The 16,472-nt window shown below is 41.4% G+C and overlaps 1 protein-coding gene across 5 annotated transcripts in view; it reads right to left on the bottom strand.

The window, feature by feature from the left end:
* pde4a (phosphodiesterase 4A, cAMP-specific) overlaps positions 1-16,472 on the bottom strand; it is a 39,942-nt gene that overhangs the window by 8,318 nt on the left and 15,152 nt on the right. The window contains exons 1-6 of one of the 5 annotated variants that reach the window (XM_041967989.1): positions 8,234-9,239; positions 6,267-6,452; positions 5,877-5,913; positions 5,639-5,709; positions 4,832-4,881; positions 3,139-3,251 (exon numbers count right to left, since the gene is read on the bottom strand). In XM_041967989.1, coding sequence (XP_041823923.1) covers positions 3,139-3,251; positions 4,832-4,881; positions 5,639-5,709; positions 5,877-5,913; positions 6,267-6,452; positions 8,234-8,427 — 651 coding nt within the window. In that variant the 5' untranslated portion in view covers positions 8,428-9,239. The other 4 variants (XM_041967999.1, XM_041968009.1, XM_041967978.1 and 1 more) reach the window with 4 other exon arrangements.

The raw sequence follows: 16,472 nt of genomic DNA, 5'->3' as shown, positions 1-16,472 counted from the left end.
TGGGGACGCAGGTGTGGATGATGGAAATGGACTTCATGTGACACTGCAAAATACCTAGCCCTAAGACTCACCCTGTATTTTAAACAGATTCAGTGTTTTCTCATAAGACAGCGATGTAGACCAGGTAAGGGGTCTACGTAAACCCCTTACCTGTATACCCTTAAAATGTAAACAAACAAACTGATATTGTCTATTTGTTTACATTTGTGTTGTAATTTAGAAATACTAAGCAGTGGTAATGAATTCTTTTCATTTATCACTACTCCTCTTGTGTTCAGAAGCACACTCACTAAGATCTACTTTACAATTTCTCACATAACTATTGTCTAGTTCACAAAATAATTTAAGTTTTTAGTATGGGATAATATGAATGTAAGGAATCCCATGTAGTACCTTTTAAACTCCATTAAAATAATATAATATTCACAGACTGACACAACCACTGCTAAACCAAAACACAAGATTTCTGAGTTGTTAATGCATGCATGACAGAAATGCATCAAGTGTCCACAGCACGGCCACTGCCAGAACTTTTCTTTCCTAGAAGCTGTCCAAGCCCTACCTGGTCCCACCAACCGATGAGCCAGGGCCTGGAGCAGGTCTCACAAAACAGGTCCACTAACGGCGTCCTGCGCTCTGCTGCTGTCCCACCCCCCTCCATAACCCCTCCAGCAGCCGCACCAAGGTCCAGCTCTGCCCCTGCCCTCCCCTGCAGAGGGCTGTAGCTGGAGGAGCGGGTCAGCCTGTAGCCCCCTGGTACAGGTGAGGGGCAAGGGGATGGTGCTGGGTCAATGGCCTCCACCACACCCATGTTTAAGGTAACTGGGGGTTTGGGCCTTTGGCACAGGCAAGAGGTGCGGTAGTGGAGTGGGGAGGGGGCACTGCAGGTGCCCCAGTGGCATGAGGGCGTCGTCCGGGTGTGCGGGGAGAGGCCACAGCCTGTCAAGCCAGGACACTCCAGAGTGACAGTGGTCCCACGTTGGGGTGAAGGAACAGGGGAAGGGAGTGAGGGTAGGGGCTGCTGGTGTAGATTGTCCTTGCCTACATGCAGTACTTCAAAGCAGGCCACCCCGTCAGTCCTGAGTTAGGCTCCAGCCTCAGTGTGATCAGAAGATGAGGGTCCCCCTGATGAGCAGACCAGGAGCCCCCTGGATCTGGCTGCTGTGGAGACTACATCTCATCCCATTTGCTGAGCAGCCTGACCCAAATCTACAGTCACCACAGGGCAAAGGTGGATGGGTGCTGAACGAGAGAAGATGGAGGAAAATCAAGAGGGAGCGAGGGACTGTCTGAAGGGCACAGAGAGGAACTGATGGAAGAAATGAGTGGCAATTTGAAAGGGATGTAAATGAAAAAAAATGACGTTGCAAGAGCTGAGTTGTTTAACAAACAGTTTTAAAAGATATAGATGATAGAGGTGAAAAGAATGCAGAGATGGGAAGACAGAGAGATCACTGTAGTATCGAATGACAGAGGTAAAGGGATCTTGGATGACAACAGGAGCATCGGGAAAGGGAGAAGGTGGGGGGGAGGCAGATGATAACAGCAAGAGAAAAACAAGGATGGAGAGAATGAGAGGGACCGGTACAAAGAGACAGAGAGGGGTACAGGCAGGCCTGTAGCAGATGGTCTGACTGAAGAATCAGTCCAAAGCTGTGGTCAGGAAAAACAGTCTCCCTCTCCCTGCGTCGCCTGCCCCTCCCCCACGGTACGGATCCAAAGGCCTGGCCCAATCCTACCGGTGCATCAGCCCGTCTGTGCCGTCTCTCACAGATCTCAGCTACAAACAGTCAATGCACATCAGTCAGTCTGCCTCCTGATGGTTCCGTTGCCAAGTCCTCCGCTCCAAGTCAGTCCATGCCTCAGCTGGCAAAAATGCCAGAGGTCTAATCCTGCTGCTTTAGGCTGCCGTTCCTCCTCCAATTCTCTGCTTCTTGCGCCATTTCCCTGGATGCTGTAGACAGCCCTCGCAAGCTAATCAGGCAGTGTGGCTGCAGGCGCGTGCATGTGTGTGTGTCAGTGCTCGACTCTTGTCAGAGGCTTAGTGCGCATGTGCGACAAGACAGCATGTACGTCTGTCGAAAATATGTGTGTAAGCAAGGGTGTGAGTAAGAGTGAGAGACTGAGTGGGAATATTCATGTGTGCACCTACATGTTGGCACAGTGTAGAGGATTTCTTGCAGCTCAGTTGCAGCTGCTGAATGACATCAGTATATTCTCAAAGACTGTTTGGCCCCAGAGACTGTATTTTGTTTAATGCACACATTAATTATGCTGTTTTCTTCATTAAGCTGTTTTAGTCTCTCAGTCACTTCCTCAATAATTTTCTGTAAAGACAAAAAGCCTCCTTTTTTCTTAATAGTGAAGTGCAACATGGAACCAGTTTTTGCAATAAAACAAACAAGATAGATGGGGCTGTCTCTTTAAGACAGAACACTATTAAAGGAGCATTTCCTCTGTTTCATTGGTTGTTGCCTAAACCACATGTCTTGTGGTCAGAGTGGCAAGCCAATGACTAAAAGCAAAGGGCAGACCCTGCTGCTGTTCGATAGCAACCAAGGTTACAGCAGAGACATCAGCATCAGGACCCTTCCACCCTCCCCCTCATGTCCTTCCCACCCACAGACCGTCACATCCATCCTTTTCCTCACCCTCCCTCTCTGTCCCCATGCCCCTAGAAATACAAATTGCTGAAGAAACTTGCCTATGTTCATACATACAGGCATATTGGCATATTCATGCAAAACACAAGCATCCAAAATGCAGTGCAATGTGGCTCCATGTCTTGTAGCCATACAACAAACACTCAGCAACATCATCCATAAGAAAAAAAACCCCACTATACTCCACATTAATTATTTATTGACACATCTTTGCATTTCTGGAAAAAAAAACAGAAATTACTTTTCTTTATTTAAATAAAGAGGCCTTCTTTAGAGTGGAACAAATAACTCGATCATTTCACACTAGATGAGTCGTTTCCAGGATTATGTTAATTTGGTTAAAGTTTCAGACGGGGTTGGAGGAGCCTGGAAAATATTTCTATTTTGTTTAACACAATTTTTACACCACAGTGAGTTAATGCTGGTATACAGCGAAAGTTCAAGTCAACATGTTTGTGCAGGGATGGCTGCATACCTTGTTGGAGGCCATCTCACTGACTGAACGGTGGGTCTGAATGGTCTCCAGCTGGTCCAGACACCAGTCCAGCTCCTCCAGAGTCTCCCGAGCCATCTGCTGGTATGTCTCCTCTGGCAAAGACATGCATACATAGACAATATATAAACCAGCATGAGAAGAACAGCACAGAAATGGCTTGAAGGCAGCACTGACTTGATCTCTGTCTATTCATTCTCTATCACCAAGATTTGTGAGCTCCAAGACACAAAGATAACTCTTTCCCTATCAGATCTATTTCAACACTTTTCCAAGAAAACAATAAGGCATTTTTTTTCTCCCTGTGTCTGAAGGGATTTGTTTCAGCAGTGCAAAAAAAGTGTATTCAAATGCATCACTGTGTCAAGAGTAAATTCATCAGTTGTGGAATCTATGGAAATTCTTGTAATCTTGGATAACTTTTACTGCCAGGCAGTGGAATACACCATCAGCACCCAATGAACAACAATGAAGACATCACATTTTTGACAAACAGTAACAAAATGTGGATGTTTGTAAAAGGAGCAAAACTGTTAGACAGAATTTGACAGCTGTCCTTGGTTGCTAAAAATATTTTGTTATGATAATCAACATCAGTGTATGTTCAGTACCAATCAAACATTTGATCATATCTTCTGATTTAAAATGAATGGGTCGATATGTCTAAAGTTTTCACTGTGGAAGTTATGAAGGAAGGAATTTAAAAAATACCAGGATTTTCTTACAGCTTTTTGTGGTTAGGTTGAAAGTATAATTAGTCAATTTATATTTGCTTTGTATTTAGATGAGCTGAAAAGAACAATGCTAATCAATTAAGTTCGGAAAATATTTTCACAAAATCCTTTTTTAAAAAAAACTAAGGTTTCTGTTTTTTGAATCAGAGTTTCATTACAAACGCTTTTACAAAAAGGTAGTTTTTTTTCATTCAGTGCTTGAGTTTAAAAGACCTATTGAGTACTCACACGCACATGAAGGCAGTTTGTCCAGGAAGGTTTGACAGCAAAACACAAAAATAAAAATATGTTGCTGCAAACTTTCACTAGCAAAAGTAAATTATTTTCTTATTAATTTATATGTTTAGATCACGATAATCTGATTTACATTGAATTTATTATATAAATTCCTGACAAGCACCACCAAAAGCTAAAGAAAAAACATTGTTTTATTCATTTGTGCAAGAGAAAAATATATCAGTTTGTGGAATAGATGAGTAGATTGTTGATATGAATCTTTCCACCTCTCCTATGTTTAAAATGTAGTGATTGGAGCTTATTGTATATAAGGCATCTAGTCTAAAATGTTGAGGTTGGGCTATTTAGTTAAACAATCTGGCTCTGTTGCATAAATTAAAAGATTTATGCTCCATGATTTTCTCAGTGAATCGCCTCTCAAATAAAAGTAGTTTAAGCAAAGATAAAGCTATTTACATGTAAGAGGTCACTCACCAAATTTATCATTACTTGACCAGTGTAATTATTTAGAGATCCATTTCATCTCCATTTTATGTCATATATTGTAAGCAGTGCAGTGAATCAATCTCTAATAGTAGAGTGTTATGGAGATGTTCCCAAGTCAGTTTCATTACTGATGATGCATTTTTGGGAGTGTGGAAGCCTTAGAGTGTCTTAACAGTGAACTCCTTGAATGAAGAGTTTTAATTAGCTGTACACCGTACCGGAGAGTGTAGCTTGGGGAACGGTGGGTTGGCTTGTCAGTGGCGACCTCCTGTGGACAAACATATGATTACATCAATAGAAGAACTGCACAAGGCTGCCATCCTGTGGCACTAAAAAACAGTACAGCTAGTAATACAGTTTGAGGCAACAAAGCCTACTACTCACACAGGGGATATAAACGTTTGCATTGAAATCATTCATTTATATGCTTATAAAACAAGACACCTGCTTGTCTTTTTTAATATTGAATAAAAAAAGAAACATTGTGTTCAATTCTAAAGTGCACTTATTTTCCCTCTGTTTAGTCAAGTACTGATTTCTGCAGTCTTTTCAAACAGCATTTTACTTCTTAAATGTTGTACTGGAAGAGGTATTTTCTGGGTGCAGCACAGTGTAATTAATGACGCTGATAATTCTGTGCTGCATTGCTTTATATATATCATATTGACGTGGAGCTAAAAGCCTGCCAGCTCAAGCTCCTTCTGTCTACTGCATTACATGAGAGAATAATTTTAGCATTATTGACCGTCTCCATCGTCTGGGCACAGAGTCAGGGACATACATCTGAGGAATGAAGCTTTGTGCACTCACTCCTCAGTAAGCTAAATGGAAATATGCCAAATGATGCAAATCATATTTTCCTTGAGCATTGTCTGATACTCATAAACTGGTTAATCATGATGGTTAAAATGTTTCCCCAAAGGGGCAAGGAAATGGAGACATTAGCATAAACACACTACAAACTAAGCAGGCAGTCGTGACGAGCACAAATGGGGGGAAGGGGTGTTCAACAGCATGATACTGACTTGTTAGTGGGTGTTGTGACATTGGCGAGGATGGTGAAGTTGCTTCTTACAGTTCGTAGGCTGGCCAACACCTGGGGGATGGATGGACAGCGTAGGAGGCATAGAAGGAGGAAAGAGATGGGAAGAGGATAGGAGGGAGCAGGAGAAGGAGAGGGAGATAAGTTCACTTCTCTAATTTCCTGGCTTTTCTAGTAATTTTCTGAAATTAAGCATGTCAGACAAGCTCAAGGAGGCATACCTGAGCAAAAGGGGTGACAATCATGTCTTCGGCGTGCCTGAAAGATGAAAAGAAAGGACAAGATAGAGAGAATGAGACAAATTTGAGAGGTCTGAGCAGCTGTGGCGCTCAATATTAACGTTTATATATGAGGTTGCATCTGTGAGGTGGATGTTTACACAGATCTACGATGATCTAAACAGAGAAATAATCTTGCAAAACAAGCCTATTCAGCAATGGGCCAGGAAGCAGTGCTGAGTATAACGTCTATGTCATGGTTCCATTAGCATAATGCTTGCATATTTAATATCATAACCACTGCAGTTTTGATTGGAATAATTTGCTACTACTGTCATGTGTGTGAATGGATATTGCAGTGTGAAGAATCCAAGATGATGGCTTCATGCTTACCCCTCACTGTTGATGGATGAGTTACGTGACATAGTTTTGGGGGACGTGTCATAGTCTGAGTCTGAGCGGTACAGGAAGGATTCCCTTCGTTGGCTCTGGGGAAAAGATGGGTGGAGCACCAACCCAGGACTCGCCTGCGAATCCATGGGACTGCGGCCTGGTGAGGGACCATTTTCTGAATCAAAGCTGAAGGATTAGAAAGGACAGGCAGGAAAGTGGGTTCACATCTGTTACATTTATTGTGAGTGTTTCTTTGCTGCTTTTCTTATCTCTCAGTAAATGGCTGAAATATTACCCTTAATGCTCAAAAAGCTCAGCAGCCTGTAGTGTTTCTAGCTTCCTGGAGAGAAAGTTAAAGGAGGGGTGAAACAGATGCTATAGCATCAACATATGCAGCTGAGAATCCGCAGTAACATTGGCTTGGACAACTGCCACTAGCCTGCGTTGCGAATTACACTTTACTGACAAGTCATTTTTCACAGAGACACATGTTTAAGTCAGCAAAGTGAACCACATCAACCGCAAATTCTCTCCAGCAAAAACTCTCTGTCAGGAAACATAAGTGTTTGAGATTTTCGATTTGGATTTAGATCTTTTAGAGCCCAAGGGTTAAGTTAAACTCTTGACTGACTGAGAATACTCATACATATTAAAAGTTCCCTGGGGACGTTTGACCTCTAGTTGTGCAATCAGTCTGTTTTTCTATAACTACTGGGCCCCAATTTGTTTATCTCATACATACATTTGAAGATGCACATGCAGGTTCACAAGTTCAGAGTTATCTTTTGCATTTTAAAGAGAAATATTGATTTTTTTTTAACTCTACATGCCACCTTTAATGCAATTTGTTCAGAATTAGATGTAATAGAATGGACACAAGGTGGATATTAACTCTTCAATGATGGCATAGAATTTTAAAAAGATGCACCTTTCTAAATCCACTTCATTCCTTTATTAGTTTGGAAGTGAAGCACAGCATGACTTCAGCACTTTACTGATCAATGTTAAAGTCAAAATGTAAAACTAAATCCGTTCTCTGACAAGCTTAGCCAAAAGCAACACAATAACAAGCTCGCCAGGTTACACGTCTCATTCATTGGAACCTTTGTACATTTTCTCTTCTGCAAGTTCTGACAAAATCCATGAAACTTCTTTCAGAGATCAAAGAAAGATTGGCTCTCGCAGCACAGAAATGAAGTCAGTATTGATTTAACCGGGTGTTAGAAGGAGGCATCGTGTGACAAGAAATTGATGGACAATCCAGTGCAGACTGATGTGAACTTATTTAACCACATTTATGGAAAATATTCTCCTTGATTTGTTACACACTGACAAGACTTATATAAAGTGATAATAATAATAATATATAATCACTTTATTTAAATCCTGGGACAACAAGGACAGGCAGGCAAGCACACTGCAGTGCAGCTGCTGCATCTGCTTATTATAGAGAACAACCCACCTCCTCACATTTTTTAAACTTGTCAGATTTGCTTTGAACACAACTGTGAATGCCTCTTAGTTTGCGGTAAAAAAGTTGAATCTGATATTTTTAGATTTTATACTTATAAACTGGCTAATTGGAAGCCTCTCTTTTTAACCACAATGCTCTGTGGCTGCAAATGAAATTATTATTTAACAAGTATCCTTAGTAATGAAAACACATCAAAATGTCTGCCAGGGTAATCCAGTTTTAAATTTTTTCCTGTAAACTCTGAGAATAATTATCAGACTTCCGGATATTCAGACCTTACCAAAATCTAATCTGACTAAGGTTATTACAATGTGTGTGTTGAGTGATTTATTCTAAAAATCTTCTGCATTGCATTTATGTTTGTAATACTCACACCTCGCCTCAACTAAGGCAGAAGAATCCCAAAGCACTGTGCCTTCTTTTTCATAGAACAAAAACAACAGGGTCATGAGTGGGACGCATTAAAGATCAATAGCTTGCTGCAAAACTGTACCTGTAAATACAGTGAGATGAGCGTCTTCGCTCTTGAATACTGCGGTTCAGTTTCATACGCCGAAACAGAGCTGAGCCCCCATGTCCACGTGAGTGATCATCTGGTGATGAAGGTGAGGTGAGCGAGGGGACAGGTGGGGGACCTTCAGGACTCTCCCACAACCTCAGCTGTCGTGTCAGCTTCCTCTGACTCATTTCTGCCAGCTCTGGCCCTGATGAAGCTGACCAGCTAAAGAAAACTCCCCCAGCCTCCACTTACAACTGGCTGTCTCACTCTGTATTACTGTTTCTCACCCACGCAGTCTCTCTCTTCCACTTTTTACTGCGTACTAACGTCTCAGGCAGAGAGAACCACAGCACCTGCTGTATGTGCTGCAAACTGTCCTCAATCCAAAGCGAGATCTAATAATGAGGCTTGATCCCCCTCCCTCCTTCAGTCCTACTCTCCCACGTATCTCATGCCAGAGGAGGCAAAGTTCATCAACATGCATATCCTCTTCTGTGATCCTCAGGCCTTGGGTGCTTAAATTCCAATTCCTACCTTTCACATCCACAGTTTGTTCTGGATTTATTCCGGTCTCTTTAATCCTTTCTTGTGTCGGTTGTTTAAAGATTGTCTATTCCTCAGTACTGATCGAGTAGATCTTCTGGTATTTCACCACTTCAGTTACTGCTGCTGCTGCTGCTGGGACAAGCCGACTCAAGCTAGACCTCTGTCCCCATCCAGTCTCCAGTTTTGTTTTTTTTTTTGTTTTGTTTTTTTTTTCTTTTGTTTTTTTTTTTTTTTTTTTGTGTGTGTGTGGTTTTCACATCACATCTCTTAAGACACCATTCACCAAAAGCAGCCTGTAATAATCACTGTTCATTTCCCTAACAAGCAAGTCTTTTGCCCACTTGTAAATGTCTCCTCCCCCCGCCTCCCTATCGCAAGCATGTGCTCTCACTATCCTTATCTCACTGCTGACAGTTCCTCTGCAGCAACAGGAAGGCTGATCAGTAAGAGAAACAGACCACAGGCGCCAGAATAGAGCAACACGAAGAGCCTGTGTAACAAGAATTTGAAGAGAAAATACAAACAACCCTGGAAGAGGAGGAGAAAAGAGAGGGGAAAAATCAGGGGAAACTGGGTTGACTCACCTTTGTAAATGTTTACATGTTCCACTAAAGAGTGTGCAAGGTTTGCACCCAAAACATTTTGTATTTTAACATCAACAGCCTTCTTCACCATCATTTTCTTTGGCCTTTAGATGCGAACAGACACAGTTCTACCTTTATATTCTCTCTGAGCCACAATTAGACCATGAAATAGCTTTCAAACCAAGTGCATTAGGTCAACCACAAGAAATTCAGTGATGACTTAGTAGATATAAACGGTGTCAGCCTCAAGCAGGATTTTTAAAAAATAAATAAATAAAATAATATATGTTGTTTCTCAAAGAATACATTAACCAATACACTAACAAAGTTTTTAATGCTTTGCTGCAATGTTAATAAAAAGTGACGTGAAGCAACTGAACAACTGCAGCATAGTTCCTGATTAGTCTCTTGAGGCATCATTTATTACTTTCATAATGTCGGGCATTGATTAATGGCTTTGCAACTACCTGATTAACTCTAGAATTACCAAACTGGCATTTTGAAACAGCACAGATGGAAGTGATGAAATGTCCTTTAAGAACATGAAAAAGAAGCAGTAATTTATCAAGAATGACCTCAGCAGCAGTCCTAAAGTAACTGTTTGGCTTTATTCCACCATTCAATACTCCAGAATGATATTTATGACTCAGAAATGACACTATATCGATTCTTTGTTCATAAATTGTATACTTTTGAGGCAAATTGATAAATATTCAGAAGTATTTAACTAAATTAATAGAAAGCAATATCAAATTCAAGCCTATGTTTTAGATTTTTGTGCAAAAGTAACATAATTCATGTAATCATATCTGCAGATTAATGGACTGTAAAGCATCGTATCTTATATCACTGTTATTATTATTTTTAATAGAATCCTATCACTGTTTCCTACTCCAGTGAGTGTAAACTTCAGCCCAAGCACTTTTTGTTTTTAGTAACAATCCTAACCTTTTGTCAGTGTTTGGAATACAGATCAGGCGTTTAAATTGTGTTTGTGTTATTCATCTCTGCATGTCTGTATGCACACAAACTGCACAAACCAGATGAGAGCACAAATGAGATGTCTTGTAAGAAGTTTCTGTTTTTCCCTCAGCATTTTTCTGCAACAGCAGCCAGCTGAAAAGGGGGGAAAGGAAAAAAAGGCAAGCAAAACCTGCTGCATGAATTCTACCTTTCAGCAGGCAGCTTAAAGCCTGAGTACAGTGAAGAACACATTAAAGATAAGATGCCTTGTCAAGCTGTTCCTCCTTTCCTCTTGCCTTTCACATTCAGTAGTTTACCCTTTCTTTTGTGTCTGTCTTTACCTTCCATCTTCCTTTTTGTAGAAAGTAACCAACATTTGCTTAAGATGCACTAGGGATGGATGATGGAGCTCGTCTTGGAAAGTCAGTCATGAAAAAGCCATAGACGGAGCTTGTTTGAACAGTTTCTTTCAAAGACAGACTGAGGAAAAATGTCAAGAATTCTGATTCACTTGACAGTCACTATTGTAATCCCTGGAGAGCTGATCAAGAGACAATTATTGTGTCTCCCATTAAATACAGAGTCCCAGCTCAATAATAGCTAATGAGACCTCTCAAAGTGACTCATGCACACCCCTATATGCACACACACACAGAGGCAAAAACACACCCCAGTGTTTCACATAGGCTCACACAGTTAATCATTAACTTTAAAGCTTTTGTTCTCACTGATCAATAAGAGAAGGCAAACTGATTACATGTGCACACATAAATACACACAGTGTGAATATAGGCTAGATTGTGGGCAGCTCTCTTGGTTTCATTATGTGAAAGCAGAGTCCCTGGACTGTATCACTGAGGACAATGACATGATGATCAGAGGTTTCACAGGGAAGGGGATTTGTGCCAATAGAGTGACTCCCTCTTGTGGAAAATAACAAACCATCTCTGTCAGGGTGAAAAGGGAGCAAATAAAAGCTGCTGTCTTTCATGTTGCCATGCTACCTGAACGGCATCATGATGCACACCAGAGACAGCCTTATGATAATAGATAATGTAACATGTTTTGCATGTCTGAGAGATGTGGTCATTGACTTGAAAGATGTAAAGCTTATTTATCACCTGTGTGGTAAACCTGTAACACCATGTTGAATTGTATTTTGGTGGAGGAATCTTCTATGCAGGTATTATTGAGCTGGATTATTAAATTACCACTGTTCATTTTCTCACACAGAGTCCTTGCATGCAAAATAAGCTGAGAAAATTGGTCTGTGCTGCAGCACCGCCTCATTTAGTTTCTTCTCTGCACATTTCTGCAACAAAAGTGGGAGCCTGATTTTATGTCATTAATACAGCAGTCTTCAAAGAGCTTTTTGAGCCCTGAGTCAATACAGCGATTAGTTTAATTAAACCATTATGTCTATATGAGAGTGTAAAGGAGATTTGCATACATCCCCTTCACTGACCCTCTCTTGCCATTGATTATTTATTAACAACTATCACAAGGAAGCCCTTGGCTGGAGCAGGCTGGAGCCAGATCAGCATTTTCCAAGTCTGGCTGATATCGCCTCTTTTTTTCCATCACACTGTTGTTACTAATCAGATTCATGTGAAGGGATAAGCTAACCCTCTCATTCAGCTACTTTAGAAAACAAACAAATAAATAAATAAATAACCCTTACTCCCACTCCACCTTTTTTCTTCATTCTTCTAAGTTCACTAAGTTAATGATTAACCTGCCTGAATCCATCACCCCCTTTTTCCCCACAACACAAACACACACTGTGAATCTATAAGCTTCAGTGGAGAATGACAGTTATTTCCTGCCCCTGCTTCCTACTCTGCTAAGCAAGTATAGATGCTTATTTCCATGTGCAATTTCAGCCCCCACCCACCCATGAGCTGTGCCTCACCCAGGCATTTAGCACCTGGCTGATTGCTACCACTGTGGGGGTGGCAGTGAGGGCAGTTGAAGGGAAGAGAAAGGAGGACTTGCAAATTGGGAAAGTGCACTACTTTTATAGGCTGACCATATAATCACAGCTGTATGCTATTGCTGTGGCTGAATCATCTGCACATCTCTCAAGCACATTAAGGGGTTTTATTGTGAGGCACTTTCAACTGGGGCATGCTTTTAAGGCAGCTTGCCAATAACCAACACATCTCAAATGACATGGCCAGAGCAGGCTTGCCATCTCTATTTGCCTCAGCTTGCCCTTTGTGCTTCTCCAGCAAACACAAGGGACAGAGGCATGCTCATGCCTGCTTACATTTTAATGCCGACATTTACAGTACAATGCACAAGAAGCAGGAGCTCTGAGGGTAAGTGCTGGCACTAAGCCACATGGGAAAAGAAAGGGCATCTGGCCACTGTTGCGGGGATGAAAATAATGCATTGATATACGTGAAGAGAAAGAAAAAAAGACAGGACACAAGAGCAGAAGTAAACAGTTGGAGGGAGTTGTGGGAAGACTGCTAAAGACTTGTTAGTGTAATCACAACCCTTTTACAGTAACCATTCTAGCATCGTCACTTCTTTTGACCTGGTTGATGAAGGCTTATTAAACTCATTAAATTTTGTGAGTTAAGAAACATTGCCTTCCTATTATAATACTTCTCAGTATGCATTGTGTCTGAGTTAAAGCTTTCCAAAAGCCTCTTTTATCCAGTTTGAAAGAAAGCCGCAGTCTCAGATGAGTCACAGATATTTTCTCAGATAAAAATGAAAACAATGCTAACCCTGATGAAAATTCAAATCCACTTGAGCCCCTATCCCACACTCTCACTTTATAAGTCACCACTACAGCACATTCACATTTTGCTGCTGATACTGGAATCAATGTGGCTTTGCAAAACATGAGAACAGCCTTACTTATGGCACTTCATGAAGTCAATCACTGCACAAAAGAAAATGAAAAGTAAATTTTAATGAGAACACACATCTGATAATGTGTATTTCAAGTGTAAATGAGTTCATGTTTTTACAGCAACATGTCCCTGATCTCTTTCAGTCCTACATGTCTGTTCCCCTCCCCTGTGTTCCCCCCAGCTGTCCGCTCCATCCGTAGCCTCTCCCACCCGTCCAGCTCTCCGCAGTGCTGTGGTCAGATCATAGAGCCAGAGATTACAGCAGATTATCCTGCCCACAGGATCGCCAACCCAACTTTGGCCGGCCAAATGCAGAGCCTGGCACAGCCTGTGAAAGTGCAAAACACATGCCTTTCAGGAAGACCCCTGAGGGACTGGCTGCTATCACACACCTGGCAAATGCCACAGAAAGAGGATTTATTTCATCTGTTACACTGGAAAGGGTAATCAGCCTTTATTCCACACAGCAACAGGCCCTCCACATTGTGAAAGGACAGCCACAACCAGCCCTTTTAATATATTAATGCACTGTACAATACAAATTCCACCAGGATTCCAGGTAGCTCTCACACATAGAACCGTTTTCTTTTTTCACCAAAGGAATTAGAGCTCTCCTGCTCTTTGAGGGAATGAGTGGCTTACACACAGTATTCCGTAAAACCCACCTGAGGCGTCCTTCACTTCACATCAGCTGTTTTCTGAACTCTTGGAAGCTCTAAGGAGTCCTCCTCAGGTGGAGACTGAAACGTTCTGTCATTGCCTACTTCACAGGCTGCTCAACTTTCAGCTGTGTTCAGCTGCATCTCTGTGACATGACCTACTACATGACAGAACTAATGAGCGTTACAAAGTAAATACAATCATGTAAATTAGACAATCTTTAGACCCACCATTTTTTGTTGTGCTGTTTGGGTTCTTCATGTGCACATTGAATTTGACTTGAAACAGTTGCTTAGAGGTTATATTTATGCGTTCCCGTAGATTATTCAGTTTAGATTATACAGGTATAAGAAGAAATCTTGGTTAATTATATATATATATATATCTTACAAATCACACCAAAATTAGTCCTTTGTTTCTAACGCATGTCTGGCAGCCCACAGGAGCAGTGAGCTGCCATTTTTCTGGCACCTGGGGAGTTAAGGCTTGCTCAGGCACCCACAGTGGTTCACTTTGTTGCTAGCCTGAGGGACTTGAACCCAGGTTATCCAGAACCCAAGCCCATCTCTGTCACCACTAGGCTACCACTCAAACTACTCAGTTATTATGTCCAACTGTATGTTTCAGATCATATCAGTAATTCAGGGAGCCAGAATAGTCATTACATTTAATATTTGAATGTAAATCCTCTCTTTGCAACGCCTGTACTGTTGTCATCCTCATTTCTCAATTGATGCTTGTTGTGTGGCCTTTTTGCCTTCACTCTGTCAAGAGAGAAGTAAAACACATCCACAGTTAGACTGAGGTCATATGAATGACTGCCAGTCAAAATTACCTAATTACTAAGACATCAGTGTCATTTTCTGCTTTTTAAAAAATATTTATGGGTAGTTTTCTGCTGCAGTGTTCTAAAATTGTGGAATTTTCACAGACTGTTCAACCAGGTGGCCCTCAAATACCCTGAAAGCTAGAAAGTCACCAGTAAAAGATTTCAGTCCCTGTATTATCTGCATGCTATTTTGTTGTTGTCTGCAGCATATATTAGAGACTGGGGCAACAGGGTCAGCCTGGCTTGATAGAATAGTTATTTTTTTTCTCTCCGACTGTTTTTTATTCATGGCTCCCTCTTCCATTGGTGTTTTTCTTATTCTCTCTCTTTTCTCACTCTGGCTGCCTGCAAAATGCTTCATTTCACCTGAGTTATGTACAACCAGCACCAGCAAAAACACTTTTTTTTCCCCTTCTGATTATTCTTCATTTTTCTTTCTCAACAGAGATGTTTAGCTTTCTGTATGTAAATCCATCCCCTAGTAATCCCAGATGTTGTGAAGTCTGAAGCATTTTAGACTCGTGACTCTCAAAGCCCAGTTCTTTTTACAATCTGTAAATACCTGGATGGGAAACCTGTGGAAGAATTCATGTAATGAGCGTTGTTCCACTTGAGCACCTTGTAGGTTTGTGTTACAGGAGCTGCACTGCATTTGTCTTCCTCTGTGCAGCTGTGGAGACCAGGACTGGGTTAAACAGATGTAACAGCTGACACAGAAAACCATCCACAGAGATGACAGATGGAGAGATGCGTTCAATTGATGCTCTGTTTAGTTTCCTGCTACTCACTTCCCGGATAAATTAGGAGCTGAGAGACAAGCCCCTTGATGGGAGAGAAACTGGTCTGAAGCATTGAGAGCAATAGTATGATATTGATTTGCTTTTGATGTTTAATGGAGCTTCTCAGGGAGGGAACTCAATCAGAGGGGGGGTGTGATCTAAAGGAGAAATGGGGGTCGGAAAGATAAAAGCGGTATCCCGCTGAATTGTTACATAATAGACTAGATTTAACTGCACTGGCCAACAATTGCACTGTCATGGGAAAGGAGTGGTGGGAAATGTGATGGAGTGTGGAAAGTAGTGATAACTGTGGCATCTCTACTACACCACAAAAATCCATAAACCTCCCTCCCCATGCTGTTGCCCCTCCACCCTCCCCAACTAGCCCACACAAGGGGTAGTATTTTTAGCACATCACCCGTAACATTCTCTTTGCAGGCTGGGGCTGCTGGGCCTCTTTTATTTTAATCCAGATGGGAGAGAAAAGAAGAAAGAAAGAGAAAAAGAGAAGTGTGAGTCATACGGCTACCTTTATGTCACTGTGGTCCTGTTTCTCCCCGCCATCTCACTATCTTCATCTTTTTCTCGATCTGTCTTTCTACTACTGCATCATCTATCTATCTATCTATCTATCTATCTATCTATCTATCTATCTATCTATCTATCTATCTATCTATCTATCTATCTATCTATCTGTCTGTCTGTCTGTCTGTCTGTCTGTCTGTCTGTCTGTCTGTCTGTCTGTCTGTCTGTCTGTCTGTCTATCTATCTGTCTGTCTGTCTGTCTGTCTGTCTGTCTGTCTATCTATCTATCTATCTATCTATCTATCTATCTATCTACTATCGCTTCTGAATTTCATGAGGTACAAATCTGCACATAATTTCTGTAATTTCACATTCTGTCATATTGAATCCACTCTAGATATGAACTGCAGACTAATAAGCAGTCTTGGCATCCAATTCGTCATACATATTCCCCAGAACAAAGACGGTTGGCTGCAAATA

Source organism: Melanotaenia boesemani, chromosome 2 (genome assembly GCF_017639745.1).
Source record: "Melanotaenia boesemani isolate fMelBoe1 chromosome 2, fMelBoe1.pri, whole genome shotgun sequence".
Classification (NCBI taxonomy): domain Eukaryota; kingdom Metazoa; phylum Chordata; class Actinopteri; order Atheriniformes; family Melanotaeniidae; genus Melanotaenia; species Melanotaenia boesemani.
Note: the sequence above shows the minus strand (reverse complement) of the source record. Positions and strands in the feature narration are given on the sequence as shown.